At 37.8% G+C, this 16,290-nt stretch overlaps 1 protein-coding gene across 1 annotated transcript in view; it reads right to left on the bottom strand.

Annotated features, from left to right (window-relative positions):
* SLC12A6 (solute carrier family 12 member 6) overlaps nt 1-16,290 on the bottom strand; it is a 104,472-nt gene that overhangs the window by 40,793 nt on the left and 47,389 nt on the right. The window contains 1 exon segment of the mRNA XM_006140547.3: nt 7,911-7,955. Within this exon segment, the coding sequence (XP_006140609.1) occupies nt 7,911-7,955 (45 nt within the window).

The following is a 16,290-nucleotide window of genomic DNA, read 5'->3' as shown; positions in this document are numbered from 1 at the left end:
TTACCAACAGATGGCATAATGGTTACACTGCTGGACTTCCACATGGCTGATCATAGTTTGAGTCCTGGATACAGCTTGAAACTTACACTGGGAGTGTGTGCATGTGTGCCCAAAATCCCAAGAGGAGAATAGAGAAGGGACAACAGCGTGGCCACCCCTGCCCCCGAGGAGTGATTTCTCGCTTTTTCTCTCTCTGGCGAGTGCATCTGCCCTATACCAAAAAAAAAAAAAAAAAAAAAAAAAAAAAAAGAAAAGAAAAGAAATCTCTCTTAAAAAAAAAAATAGCAAGTAAAATATTCTAGGAAAAAATAGGTGGGGGCTTAGACTTATCTGTGACATTGCTGAAGGTGAGTGAAGGGTTCATGGAGGTTCATTACACTACTCTACACTCACATACACATTTTTAAGAGATGGGGTGGTCTTGCTATGTTAACCAGGCTGGTCTTAAACTCAGTCACGTGTCATCGTACCCAGCTATTTTCTGTATTTTTTATTTTTTCAAAATAATAAAATGTTATAAAAAGGGGCTAGTCTTGTAGTACAGTGGTATGCAATACACAGAGGAAGCCCGATGCTACATGGCTAATCAACAGCTTGAAGATCATGCTGGTCAAGTGCTCACATGCCCAAACAACACAAAGACTTTCAAATACTTTCTCTTCCTAACTTACCTAATATTGCTATCCAATTCCTAATCTTTGTTGTTTTTTTTTAACTCCACAAATCAGATACTAAATTTATAGTGACACTGATTTAGGTCAAAGTACACATTTACCACTTCACTTATTTAATATTGTTGCATTTCAGACTGCTGGCCTTCTGGTATCATTTCCTTTTTCTTGACTTATATTGATTAGAATCTCTTCAGGTTTCTTAAATTCAGCGCTATGATTTTTTTTTTTTTTAATTTGCCAGAGAGCACATGCACTTGCTAGAAAGAGACAGAGAGAGAGAAAGAGTGGGAGGAAGCATCCCCCACCAGAGCATGGTCACAAAACAATTCTGATTCCTCCATTTCTTTACCTTGTCAGGATTTGGGGCATGCAGGCACACAAGCCCCAAATGTTTTTCAAGCTTCTGGGTCAGAGACTGCAACCACAGGGTTGGCCATTCGGGATCTGGCTACCTTAACCACCAGGTCACGGAGCCATTCAGCACTATGTAATTTTGAAACAAGTAATTATTTGTTGGAGAGAGACTATCCTGTGCATTGTAGGATGTTTATAGCATTCCACCTTTAGTAGTGACAATCACAGATATCTTTAAACATTTCCAAGTATCTCGGGGGTGGGGGATACTCATTTCAGGACCCAAACTGCCTTTACTTGAAAACCACTACTATAGAGTAAACCCGGTGGTGAAATATGTTCTAAGCTTTTATTTACCTACAGGTGTCTTTATTTTGCTCTTATTCTTCAGTATTTTGCTAAGGACAAGTCTAGGTTACTGAAAATTTTGTAGACATCTGTCTTTCCTGCCTTCCAGTTTTGCTGTTGAGGATTATTCTGTCATTCTGTTTTTCCTCTGATGATGTCCTTTTTCTCAGATGTTCTGTGGTTTCTAACATACAAGAGGGCTTCAAATGGTTCGTGAGAAAATAGAACTTAAGTTCAAGTTTATTTTGGTGCAAAAATTTTTGAAATCCAAGGTCGGCCCTGCAGCCTAGTGTTTACAGGGAGCCAGATCCCACATGGCTGGGGGGCTGTGTGTGGGTACCAGAGGTCTTGACAGGATGGACTATGGAGGAGGAAGGACTACAGCATGACTATGCACCATTGGGGGGTTTTCTCCTTTTCCCTTCCCCTCTCTGACTCTCTCTGGTGAGTGCTTAAGGTTTCTGGCAATTAAAAATATTTTTGAAATTCATGCATAGTTTTTTCATAATACACATTTTCCATGAGGATCCCCTTGTATACCTAGGTGTAGTTTACTTTCTCTTCACAAACTCCACCTGTTTCTAATCAACTGTTTAACCTTTTTCATATCAATAACTCTATTTTTTTCTTTTCTAGAAGTTCCATTCATTTTTCGTTTCCCTAAACAGTGTTTCATTCTTGAATAGTTTGCTCATTTCTTATAACTGTACCCTTTATTGATTTAAATATTGAACAGAGTTCTATATCACAGACTCAGGACCACTCCTCTCTTTGAGGGTTCTGGGGGTGAGAAGGAGTACCACCTTTAAAATATGGCCCTCCAATAACCTTACAATAGTGTTGCTATAAATGTCTGGCCTGAGGACAGTCCTGCCTCATTGCAGTGCCTGCTGTCCAAGCCACTGCTAGCAGCTCTGGCTCCTCTTGCTGCAACACTGGCATATCTATGTAGGGACCGTGCTAGTCTCAAGTTTCAGGTGAAATCAACCTTACTTTCAGACACTGGTCCCAGCTGTTCTCACTAACTTTCACTTGCTTACTTTTTTTGGAGGGTAGAAAAATGTTTCTGGATATGTCTATATTTTATAAAACCAACGGTGCCCCCAATATTGTCCTACACAAGGTCTACTTGTGCTGGAATTACAAAGTGGGAAGGTTCTATAGGATTCCTGGTCAATCATGACACCTGGACAGGAAAGGTCAAAGCTTTTCAGGCAGGAAACAGAGCTCTCACTGGACAGTAACATAGTAAGGCATGTAATTAGGAGTGGTTATATTGAAAGCATTGATCAGGGACCAGCAGATGGCTAAAGGGTTGTGTTGCTGGACTCCCATGTAATCAGTCGACTGTGATTCAAGTCTGGGATCCAGTGATTCAAGTCTGGGATCCAGTGGCTTGAAATTCATGCCAGGTGTGTGTGCATATGTGTCCAAGATCCCAAGAGGAGAATGGAGGAGAAGGGACTAGATTGTGGAGTGGCCATCCCCACTTGGGGGGTGATTTCTTGCTTACTATCTCTCTGGTAAGCACATGCGCCCTATAGCAAAAATCTCTCTGGAAAAACAGAAAGCCATTGATCAATTCTGGGCCTGAATATTTTGGTGGGAGACCATGCTGTTTTAGAGTACAACATTCAGAAGTCTGGGTCATTATTGGGACCTTAGGAAATACCACATGAAATGAAACCTCTAGAGTTTCTGAATAACAATAATCTTTACTCTGTAGGAACTAAAAACCAAATCCATATCCTAGGGTGCTTTTAGGATTATTCATGATCCTAACAAGATTCCTTTAGAAGACTCCTACTGAGTCTGGCCTCAGTAATGGTTTGAATTAATCAGCTCATCAGATCGTTGTTACACTTCTTTTTTCTCATTTTACTGTCCAAACAATGATGATATTACTGGGAAATTTACTGGTGTTTCGTTGCATAATTCAAATGAAAACCGATAAGAGTAGCATTGGTTCTACTGAAGATTTCAGATTTCTGTTTATAGTATAATTTATTTTTTATAAAAGTCTTATTAGTTATCTTGTTCTTTATAAAAACTTTACTGTTGTGGTGCTATTATTTCTATGATGTTGCTTTTGTCAAATTACTATAGTTTGAGCTCAAGATAAGTATCAAAATTATACCTTTAGCCTCCTGGTCATGACAAATGGCCTTTGCGGGTCTGAGCTAGGGGAGAGGGAGCTGTAAATGTACTTAATTTTCCTTGGCATAAGTTTGGATTTGAACTATGTGACTGTGAACATGAGGTTGTCTCAAATGTTATAAATTATATTTTTCATGGTATTGTTTGTTTGAATCAGTAGCCAATGTGAAACACACACTATGGTTAGTGGCTCTATTTCTTAAATCTATAGCTTTCTCTTTTCTTTCCTTGTAACTTATTTGTTGAAAAACCATGTCACTTGTGGAGAGTTTCTGATGAAACCAACACCATATGGTGGCGTTTAGCATATTCTGTTTCTTGTAATTCCTATAAATTGGCAGTTAGATCTAGAGACTTAATCACATTCAGTATTTGTAGGGAGGAGAAGGAAAACTACTTCATAATGGTATTGTGATCTATCAGGAGGTACATTATCATCTGGTTGTCTTTCCTTTTGAGACAGTAGCAACTGTTAATGAGTAACGCCTATGTCCCATTAATTTTTTAAAATAAGTATTTTATTTAATTTTGTTCATTATCATTATTTTATTTTTAAAAATTTGACCAGAGAGACATAGAGAAAGAGAGAGGGAAAGTGGGAAAGCAAGTTGCCAGGTCTGGGACTCTAACCGTGGTCAGCCATGTGGGAGTCCAGTGCCTTAACCACCACACCACCTGCCGGCCTCATAGATCCATTTATTTGTAAGAGGTTATAAGTGATTATAGTTTCATTTTATTATTTTTCCTTCTTCTGTTAGCTTAAATATTTCTATTAAAAGACATCCCCTTTAATCTACTATTTAGTTATCCAGTGGTATAGTTAAAGGTAAGACAAATACTTCATTCTTTCTAGTTCTCAAAATAGTGAATGGGTTCATAAGCATACTCCAATAGTGATCAATTCATTTTTATTTTTTTCAAGAGACAGAGTCTCAGTATGTTGCCCCAACATGGTTTCAAGCTCTTAATGCTCCTGCCTCAACCTCCTGAGCTGCTGGGATTACAAGTATGCACCATAGCGTCAGGATCAATTATTATTATTATTTAAATTTTTTCTAGGAAAGAGGGAGACAGAGATAGACAGCCACCCCAAATAGGGTGTTTATGATGTGATCCTACAGCTGGTCTCAGTCAGCCTGGATCACAGGCAAGCATGTGCGCCTGGCATGCAGAGGGATGCTTCAGGAAACAAACCTGGGACCTTCCCATGTGGCCTCAAGAATGAGTGTTACCACTGCACCACTCCAACTGGCCCTTAATTAATTTTTTTACTTTTTTTCTTTTTAAGTATTATTATGAACTTGTGGATTTAAATATTGAGTATATTTTAAATCAAATGTTTTTCCTTTTTATTAAAAAATAAAGTTTTATTTAGGTCAAAAACAAGGATAACTGGCACACAGCACTCAAGCTGACTTGAATAATGTGTGTCCTGCTCTTTCTACTTCTACTAAAATGATTATATGATGGCTCTTCTTTTAATCTGTTAATATAGTGAATTACATCAATTGATTTTAAGTATTAAACCAATCATGTATTACTGTCAGAAACCCTCCTGAGCAATGGAAATAATTTCAAAACATACATTGCTTGAGTTAAGTAGTGGCATGGCAGTGGTGTGGCTGGATCCATATGGGAAAAGTCACAGGTTTATGTCCTGAGGGTTCCCTGGCTATACCAGGCATGTATCCCCAAGATTTGGGCTGGCTGGCACTGGGGATGTATCATGGCATGGGGACTTAGTGGGGATGCCTGTCTTTCTCTCATGTAGAAGAAATAAATGAATAAATTTCTTAAAAATCACACAAACACACAGTATATTGCTTGGGGCCAACTAGTGGCATGGTGGTTAAGGTGGATGGATCCCACATGGTCAACCACTCAGTTTGAATCTCAGACCCGGAAACCTGAATAAACACACTGGGTGGATATGCATGCATGTCCAAAATCCCTAAAGGAAGGAAAAATGGAAGAGAAGGGATTGTAGTGTGATCATTCCCCATGGTGGTGGTACTTTCTTGATTTCCCTTTCTCTTGCACTCTTCAGTGAGTGCAAGTGCCCTCTAACAAATTTAAGACAAACAAACAAGCAAAAAACATACATACACGCTCCTACACATTGGGTTGATATATATATATATATACACATACATACATATAGCTTGATTCAGATCACAAATAATCTGTTTAGTATTGTATGTATATTCATAAACGAAACTATTCTTTTCTCAGATTGCCATTGTTAAATTTTGATATGAGGGACCAGCAGATGGTGTGATGGTTACATCACTGGACGTGGCTGATCGTGATTCGAGTTCTGGACTCAGAGGCTTGTAACTCACACTGGACGTGTGTATGCATGTGTGCCCAAAATCCTGAGAGGAGAATGGAATAGAAGGGACTGCGATATGGCCATCCCTCCTGGGAGGTGATTTTTCGCTTTCTGTCTCTCTGGCAAGTGCATGCACCCTACAGTAACAATCTCTCCGAAAAAAAAATTTTTTTATTTGAAAGACTCAAGGTTATGAAAGCCTCAAACTAATGTTTACTTAGTTTTTCACACCTTGAGAAACACTGCAGAAATCTGAAGCTATTTTTCCTTGCATACTTGGTAAAATTTTCGTTAAAAATACCAGGACACATCTCCTATTGTATGTTTGCTTGTTTCCTCAGACTTTGTAAAGTGAAAATTACACCCATACACACACAGGAGAAAAGTTCATAAATCATAAGCATACAGCTTGACTCATATCACAAGAGCAGTTCCACCTCCCATACATCTCTCCTCAGCCTGACTCTGAGTTTTGCAAGATTCGGTGAGTCAATGGAACAGTAAATCCACTAAAATAACTGTGCTTTCTTGACAGAAAAAAAGTTATTTGTAAGGTCTGGAATATGCTATTGTAAATCCAATTCGGCAAGAAAGGTCTCAAAGATGATATTATAAATTCAATTCGGCAAGCAAGGCAATTAAACCAGTTTTTTCACCTGCTAGGCCAAATTATTCAAAATAAGAGTTGTAGAGAAAGCTGGGAAGATTTTAATTTAAGCTGTCAATACCTTTCCTAAGAAACTAGAAGGTTAAAAAATAAAATAAAAAATTACTTTTCACTTTTGCAAACTTTTAATAAATCAGGTTTTTAAACATTTTGAAGCTGTAGCTAAAACAAAAATACAGAAATGGCTGAGTAAAATTACAGTGTAGGAGCACAATGGAATGCTATTCTACCATAAAGGAATGAGACAGATCTTTATGTACTGATATGAAATGTACTAGATAAAATGTTAAGTGAAAAAGATGGTCTCTGTTTAATAGAACAGAACAATCATTATAACCCTACTGATACAAAAAGGAAAAAAGGTTGTTATACATGATGCAAAAATTTCTCAAAATTTCTAGAATTCCCAGGAAACTGTCAGCAACATGTACTGGGGGGGAGGGGGAAGGTATCCTAGGGAAAAGGGATACTGCCTGAGACTTTCACCTTCTTTCTCTATGACTTCTGCATTGTCTGAGTGCCTTACCAGAGTATGTTTTATTTTTATATATTAGAAATTTATCAGTTCTGAGAACTTGGGAAATTCTTGTCAAAATAAAAGCTTACTATAATTTAAATAAATGACACATAGAAGGAATCAATTCACTTCCATCACTTATTTCACAGATAAAGAACTACAACACAAATTTCTATGGATTACTTAAGGCCATGTTGTTTATGTAAGGTTAAATAAAATGAAGGTAAAGTAATTTTAAGTAAAATAAAGGTGAAGTACCTTTAAACAAAATAAAAATGAAAAGGTGATCAAAAGACCAAGAAAAATAATAAAGAGAAAAAAGTAGCTGTAAAGTCCAAGACATTACAGAATATATTATCTTCTTTTCCAAATTAGCTTAGAAAAAAGATGTCCTAATTTGTTTTCTAACCACAGACCATGTGACATTACTTTTTTAAAAGAATTACTTAAATAAAATTTTTAAATTACTTTTTATTTATTTATTTTTCATTTTGCTACAGGGCACACATGCTCACCAGAGACAGAAAGAGAGAGAGAGAGAGACAGACAGACAGACACCAGGTCTGGGACTCAAACCGTGATTGGCCATATAGGAGTCCAGTGCCCAAACAACAATGCCACCTGCCAGCCCTGTAAAATTACTTTTTTAATAAAACTAAACTGAGTCTTAGCAGTCAATTATAGATGGAGGTCCCTAAGACTTACCAAGTTTAGGGAATAGAAACAGCAGGACAAATGTTGAGAGATGAAAAGCAGAAAAGGAGGAACAGAAAATAGAATTAGAGAAGGGAGTAATGTCTGTGAGTATGAACAAGTAAAGGAGGACTTGGGAGCGAGTCAATCCCCACAGTAATACAATACCTAACAGTTGGCTGTGTTCCCCTGTGATGGAGTTCTGACTCGGGTCTGAAAAACAAACAATTGAAAAGAAAAGAAAAAAATGAATGATCAAAACAAATAATTTCTTAAATATCAGCAACAAAAGTCAACCAAGGAAATAAGCAGAACAAAACAAAACAAACTTAAGAAACATAAATGAAAGAATAATAAAAACAGAATAAACTACTGTAAAAAATGATCACATTCCTCAGAAAGTTAAACAAAGAAATACCACATGACCCAGCAATTCAACTCCTAGGTACACAACCCAAAGAACTGAAAACAGGGACTCAAATTGATAACCTGCATGACAAAGTTTAGAGCAGCATTATTCACAATAGCCAAAAGGAAGAAACAACCCAAGGGTCCTTCTTGAGATAAATGAATAAAATGTGGTATATGCATATAATAAAATATTATTCAACTAAACAAGGAATGAAATTAGGAGACGTGCCACAAAATGGATAAGCTTTGAAAACATTACTTTAAGAGAAGTCAGACACAAAAAGATAAATATTGTATGATTCCATTTATATGAAATATCAAGAAAAGGCAATTTATAGAGACATAAAGTAGATTAGGGGCTGGGAGGGGTGGATTATGGGATGTTATTACTTTAATGGATAGAGTTTCTATATGAAGCGATAAAGAAATTCTGAAAATATAGCACAACACTGTGAATATGTCACTAAACTGTGCCCTTAACATGCCTAAAAATGATAAATTCTTTGTTATATACATTTTACCACAATGAAGAAGTAAATACAATCACACGTTTGACTAAGCAGAAGTAGTTTCGTAAAGTAAAAGGTTGATTCAGGGCCACTGGTATGGTTATGTTCTAATAACAAAAGAAAATACATCACAATTGCTAAAAGTAAAGACATAAATAAAGCACTCATTAGTGCTAGCAGATATGTTCTAATTTGACTTTATAATAAAATGACTAAACTGGCTTATATAAATATCCTTTTCTTCAGTTATTTGAAATAAAGTTAGTGGCAGTAAGCCAAGTTCCAACTGTGAGAAATACTGATGATGATTATTTAACAATCAACTGCTTGCTTATTTTAAATCCTTGAAAAACATTTAAGTGGACTAAATATGGAAACAACTATGCACTCCATTTTCTTTAAAGATTAAACCTCTTGAGATGCTGTGGATTACATATCTGATTTCCTTGAATGTGTCTAGGGAGAATAAAAATAATTTTAGACCAGAGGAGGTCTGTGAATAATGGGAAAAAAGTTAGATCTTTACTTTCACTAACCCTTAATTGAAGTTTAGTATTTTGTCCAATTTTGATGTAGACAACAAACACATGAGAGTACGTGTGTTTTTTTGTCAACAGTAAATATCAGATACTTTCACATCACATTATTGGTGTTTTGACAAAGTTCCAATATTTCCATGGGCTATATGTTTTACATATACTTTTATTAAACATAACACTTTAAAATTAGCATCATAGAAAGGAACAATCAGAATATATACTTAATAAATGATGGTTTCTAAAGTCTGCCGGATTATACTCTACATACTCTAATCAAGGAGTAAGTAAAGCAGAAATCTGATTTCCACAACTAAGGGTTTAAACATTATGTAAATATTTTAAGATACAGTTTCAGAGGAGTCTCATCCTTAATTTGGTTTGAAAAATTCCTAGTTTTTCTATTCTAGGATATTTCTTCCAACATACCAGCAACTGAATCCCCAGTTATTTTCTGCCCATCTAAATAAGCAATATTGGCAGTTCATGGACATATGACAAGGTCAGAATAACAGTTTTATAATGCACTGAATTATTAGATATCTTCCCATCTCTTGGTAGGGGGAAAACCAGGCCGTATCACTATAGAGAAGCAGGTGTGTACGTGGCATGGAAAATTAGAGAAAGATTCAGAACTTTTAGATCTGGAAGAACCTTGGTCATCACTAGATGGAGTGGAAGAAAAACTGGGGAGGAGCTGTCGCTCCAGACCAACACTCCTTCCCTTCTCAAGATCCCGATCCCCAGTTACTGTCACGAGTGGGAAGACCTTGTATCTCTCAGGTACGCTGGTGCTGGGACACAACCAACTGAGAACCTTATATCTTAATATTTGCAGTTGAGAAAATTAATGCCGGGGTTAATTACTGGCCAAAGACACATTACACTCTGCCCAAAAGGGCAGGTTAGAGATTTAGTCTTGATCCTTTGAGAGCCTATGTCTGTGCTTCAAATCCATTAGTTCTAACTTGCGTGTTCTAAAACAAAGGACAATAGCCTAAAACAAAGTTGTCTGGACTTGCCAGGAAATTATGTACAATGAATAAAAACAAAAAAAAATCTCAGAAAACTCAAACAGATTAGGCATGATTTAAGGAGTCGGGACATAAATTACTTAAAAAAATGAACTCCTTCTGTACTGTACAATATATTTCCTTGCCTTCTGAGCTGTGCACACATGATATATGTGCGTTCTCTAGTCAACCAGGATGCCTTTGATAATTCGCCTATATTTGAGATGAGTAGAAACAAATCTTTTGTGTGTAGTTCCCTATGAGTTCAACACAGATTTTCATTTATTATAATTAAAGGACTGTATGGCATTCTATGCTTGATACATATTCAGTAATTTGAAGTCTAACCTCCAAGCAAATGCTTTATTGATGTACATAAAAGTTGAAACAAAGAGGGGCCAGAGGTGATGTGGTGGTTAAGGTGCTTGGCTTCCACATGGCCAAACATGGTTCGAGTCCTGGACCCAGGGGCTTGAAAAAAATCACACTGAGCACGTGTGCATGCATGCCCAAAATCCTGAGAGGAGAATGAAGGGATTGCAGCATGGCCATCCCTGCTTGACAGGGTGGGGTGGAGTGGTGGTGGTGGTGATTTTTCACTTTCCCTCTCACCGTCTCTGTCCAGTAAGGGCACACATCCTATGGCAAAAACCTAAAAAGTTAAAACAAAGGTAAATCTGGGAGTAAACAGGTTCATAAACCCACTAGAATGAAGCTAACCATGCCCATAGCTGTAAAAATCACAACTGGGAAGTGGGTTTAAGTTGGAGGGCGTTTCTGGGTTTACAATCTACATTGTGTAGTCAACAAGATAGCACTGCTCTGAGATTTGTCTGGGCACCTTTCTATCGTCCTGTACCTAACTTTTTTCTGCCTGTTATTGCTCAGGGCACACCCAAGTTTGCCTAGGACTGGGAGTTGTCCTTAACATTACTCAAAAATGACATTTATTCTAACCAAATTACTTCTTATAAAAGGAACTATGTGCCAATAATGTGACTGCTTTTACCCTTTGACAGCCTTTGTAGATTAAGCTACTTCTAGGCCATAATATAACCAGGTTACAATAAAAATCCTGAGACACTGTGTAAGTCGAAAAGGTCATTCAATAAGAAACAGAAACAAACATATATTTAGGGGGGAAAAAATAAAGGTAATTTAACTCGTGAAATAGGGGAAGAGGAAGACAGATGCCCTTACTAGGATCTTCACACTGCTACCCTCTCTCCAGCCCTGCAACCAGCCAGGATCACAGGTGTCTCCAGGGACACACCTGGAGTGTTCAGGCAGACCTGGGACACAGACCTGGGATGCAAACTTGGGCCTTCTCATTGGCTCCAGCACCCCTACTGCCCACAGCACCAAGGCTGGGCCAGAACAGTTACCTTTTAACAACAGGTTGATGGGATGAGAAAAATGAGCTAAAAATCTTTCTTTGTAACAAAAATGAATGTGGTAGTTTTATAAACAGGCAGTCACTCAATATATTTAAAGTTATTCTGGATAAATGGTTCAGAATGAAGATTTTTAGTTTCTTGTCATGTGCCTTGGAGAACAGAGAGAGAAAAATGATTGTGGGTGGACTCACTGGTAAAACTGCCTCTGTCAAATTTTTCTGAAGAGCTTTATTGTTTTCCTATAACCATAGTTTTCCCCCAAATTTCCTTTGAGAATCATTTCATCAACCATTCTTGGTAGCAAATTTGAAGCAAATAAAGAGTAAAACTCAATGTAAAGTGTTTTAGTCTGATTAAAGACAGAATCATTAAGTTTAATTAAATAATACAACCAGCAGCAGAAAGTGTTGGTTACTCCTTTGAATAAAAAAGTGGACATTGACCAAGTGCGTTTACATCAGGGCAGTTAGGCCAAAATGCTACTGGTTATAGTATTATTAACACACTGTAAGAGCTATGTCAGTACACAAAACACATGAAATTACTAGTCTCCCCCCCACCCTTAATTTGCTAGAGGTGTGTGCCCTCACTGGAGAGAAACAAGAGAGAGAGAAAACGTGAGAAAGAACTCCCCAAGGGGGATGGTCACATCCCTTTTCCACTTCTCCCTCCTTTTGGGATTTTAGGCACACATGACCAGTATGTTTTTCAAGACAGTAGGCCTGGGACTTGAATGGTCATACAGGATCCAGAGCCACCTTAACCACCATGCTATAGGCTGGCCCAAAGTATTAGTCTTAATGTAGTACATTAGTTATTTTTGGACTCCAACATTTAAACAACCAAAGCAGCTTTCTTCCATAAGAAACCATTTTGACTCAGAATAAGGCAGGGATAAATAAAGATGGAAGGAAAGAAAATTACTCTAACACTCGCATTTATTGGATACTGCCTCTAAATAAGTGTGTTCTCATCTTGGTGGGGGAACCTAAGTGGGAAAACAAGTTGAAACTAGGCAAAATCTGAAAAGTCTATCCTCTTTATGTAAGATTCTGAACTTACTGCTATAAAACTAGACAGATCTAGAAAAACTAATATGATATTAATGAGGATCAAATGAACAGATAAGCAAAAATATTGGGTTGTCAGAGAAATCATGATGCATTTTTGCATAGAAAAAATATGCTATGACTTTTCCAATGACCCAATAAGCAAGTAATTTTATACCCCCCCCCAAAAAAAAAAGATTAAGCAGTAAGATGCAAATAGAAAAGGACCATAAAGTAGTGGTTAAGGTGCTAGACTCCCACCCGGCTGACTGTGGTTCAAATCCCAGACTTAGCAGCTTGAAACTCATGTCAGGCATGTGTGCTTGTGTGTCCAAAATCCCGAGAGGAGAATGGATTGCAGTGTGGTCATATCCCTTAGGAAAGGGAGTGATTTCTCCCTTTTTGTCTGTGTTTATCTCTGTCTCTATGGCAGGCACACATTATAGCAAAGATCTCTCCCCTATCTCCCCCGCCAAGAAAAAAAAAGCTAGAAATGAAGAGCTGTCATTGTAACACAGTGGTTAAGTGTGTGCACTGAGAGCAAGATCACTCATGGCCTACTGCAGTTGGAATCCCAGTCTCGGCAGCTTGAAAAACATGCCAGTCATGTGTGCCCCAAATCAAGATGTCATGAGAAAATGGAAGAGAAAGGATTGTGGCAAGATCTGCCCCACTTGGGTTGGTTTTTCTCTCTTTCTCTAGTGATTACACATGCCCTATGGCAATTAAAATTTTTTAAAAATTTAAAAAGTATACAGAGTATTTCTATACCCCCAAAAAGGTCATTTCAGCTGGAATTCATACCTTTTCTTGTACTTCATCTGCCCTGATTCATACAGCGAGCTGATGAACAAATGAGCTACAGGAGTAGCATGGAACTACAGACGGTACTTGATGCACAGTACATATTCCTTAGGGTATTAACAAGTACATGGTGAGGAAATAGTTTGTGACAGGGATGGCAAATAAATTAGGTAAATCTATTTAACAGTGAGGTATATCTCTAAATTGTATTTCTCATACCCTTCAATATGCTAATGGCTGCCTAGCTAATCTCTAAAAGAATGTAATATTTAGCATTCCTAAATGCATCAGAAAAGATACCTCATCTTTATCAAATACTTTGTGTAATTAGTGTGCTCTGGAAAAGTTAAACTACTTGCAATTAATATACTAAAGTTGAAAATTCCCTGTGAGAATGAGAACATGTGGTATCTTTCTGTGCCTCACTTATTTCACTTAACGTCATGTCATCTAGACTCATTCATGTTGCTGTAAGGGACAAAATTTCATTGTTGGGGCCAGCAGGTGGCGTGGTGATTAAAGGCGCTGGATACCCACATGGCCAGCCTTGATTTGAGTCCTGAACCTGGTGGCTTGCTTTCTCCCTTTCCCTTTCTCTCTCTGTCTGTCTCTGGCCAAATAAAAAAAAAAAAAAGAAAGAAAGAAAGAAAGAAAGAAAGAAAGAAAGAAAGAAAGGAAGGAAGGAAGGAATTAATTACATAAATAACTATTTTTTTAAAAACTCATTGTTTTGGGGTGGCAGGTGGTGTGGTGGTTAAGGTGCAGGACTCTCACATGGCTGACCATGATTCGAGTCCTAAACCTGGAGGCTTGCTTTCTCATGTTCTCTGTCTTTCTTTGGTCAAGTTAATTAGAATTTTTTTCATTATTTTTTCATGGCTGAGTAATATCCTATTGTGTTACCACTCCCTATATTCCCGTTCCCATTACCCAGCCTCTGGTAATCACTAGTCTATTCTCTACTCCTATAAGGTCAGCTATTTTCTATTTTTTTTTTTTTTAATTTTCTTTCATGAGACAAAGAGACACCCTTGACAGAGTTTCACCACGCTTTGATCCTCCCCTCAGTCTCTCAACCAGCCAGGATCATTAAGTCTATGCAGGAATGTCCCACATATGTATTCGGATCAGACTGGAACTTGAACCTTGTCTGTGCAGGATAATGGTAATCTGTACCACCACAGCCAGGGCCAAGATTGTCGTTTTTTTGTTTGTCTGTTTTTTAACTTTTGCTATAAGGTGCCTGTACTTGTCAGAAAGAGATTTGGGAAAGAGAGAAATTACCCTTCAGGAGGGATGGCCATGCCACAATCCAATCTCTTCCACCTCTTCAGGATTTTGGGCATGCACTAACAAGCACCTGGTGTGACTTTTAAGTGGCTGGGTCCAGAACTTGAACCATGAAGTCAGCCACGAGGGATCCAGGGTCTTAACCTCCACACCACCTGCTGGCCTCCAAGATCAAGTTTTTTTAGCTTCCACATGAGTGGAGAACAAGTGGTATTCATTATACATTGTATACATGTATGGCAATATCATGCTCTATACCACAAATATATACAGTATTGTTTCAATTAAAAAGAAAGCAAGATAATGCTCAAGATCATCATTCCTATTTGCTCATTCACTCAACACTTTCCAAACACACTTTTCCAAATTTGTCTAGACAAAACAACCATGGAGTATCTGTTAAACTACAATTCCTGGGCTTCATAACTAATTACAACGACTAAATTTCATGGAGGGAGCCTGAGCTTCTATAGTTTTACCAAGTGCCTCAGTTGACTAATAGAGCCTCATTCACTCATTCAACCACCCACCCACTTAAATATCCCAGTGTTCAATAAGGCCCAGACAGTTTTCTATGAGCTAGAGATAGAACACTAAGACAAAGTTCTTGCTCTTGGGCTGGCTCTGTGGCCTAGTGGATAAGAGAGCCAGATTCCACATGCACAGTTTGAATTCTAGTCCTGGCAGCTTGAAAAACATGCTGGGAACATGTACGTGCATGCCCTAAATCCTGACAAGCTGGAGAAATGGAGAAGGGATTGTGGCATGGCCCCATCCCCATTTGGGAGGGTGCTTCTCCCTGTCTCTGTTTTTCTCTGGCAAGTACACATCACCTCTGGCATAATTTAAAAAAGAAAAATTCCTGTTCTTATGCAGATATGAGGAGATACATAGTAAGATAAATTAATAATTAAAATAATTTCAGTTTATGGTAAGCATTATAAAGAAAGGAATGACTGGAAAGATAGTTTTGAACTGGGAGGACTGTGACAATCTTTCTAAGTAGGCAACCCTTAGGATGAGACCTGCGTGAGACAGAGCCTGATATTTGAGAATCTTTAAAAAGATTGATGGGACAAAAATGTACCTATGCAAAAGCCCTAAGATGGGAATAATCTTGGTATGATTGGCAAACATTAAAGCAGCCAAAATGCAGTACGAAAGCAGTTAAAAACCAAAGAGAAAAAAAGGAAGTCAGCAAATTAGGTAGCAGCTGCATCTTGGAATCTTGGAGACCATACTGAGGAATGTACATTTTATTATGCAAATGACACAAAACAATTGGAAGGTTTTAAACAGCACTTGACAAACCTGAAAACTTTTTAAAAGATGAAGCTCCTGGTTGGGGAATGGAATGAATTATAGGGAAGCAAGAATAGAAATGAGGGAACCAATTAAGAATTTACTGCAAAAAAACCTGGAAGATATGATAATGAAGTACTGAAGACTGAGAAAGCAGAGAGGTTGGTGTCTTCTGGAAGGAGGACTCATAAGCTAGTTTTCAAAAGTAATGTCCATGGGCAGCCGCACACCGGGAGC

The sequence above is a fragment of the Tupaia chinensis genome, unplaced genomic scaffold (genome assembly GCF_000334495.1).
Source record: "Tupaia chinensis unplaced genomic scaffold, TupChi_1.0 Scaffold000037_21, whole genome shotgun sequence".
In the NCBI taxonomy this organism is placed as follows: Eukaryota; Metazoa; Chordata; class Mammalia; order Scandentia; family Tupaiidae; genus Tupaia; species Tupaia belangeri.
The sequence above is the reverse complement of the archived record's forward strand: the minus strand, read 5'-3'. Positions and strand labels throughout refer to the sequence as shown.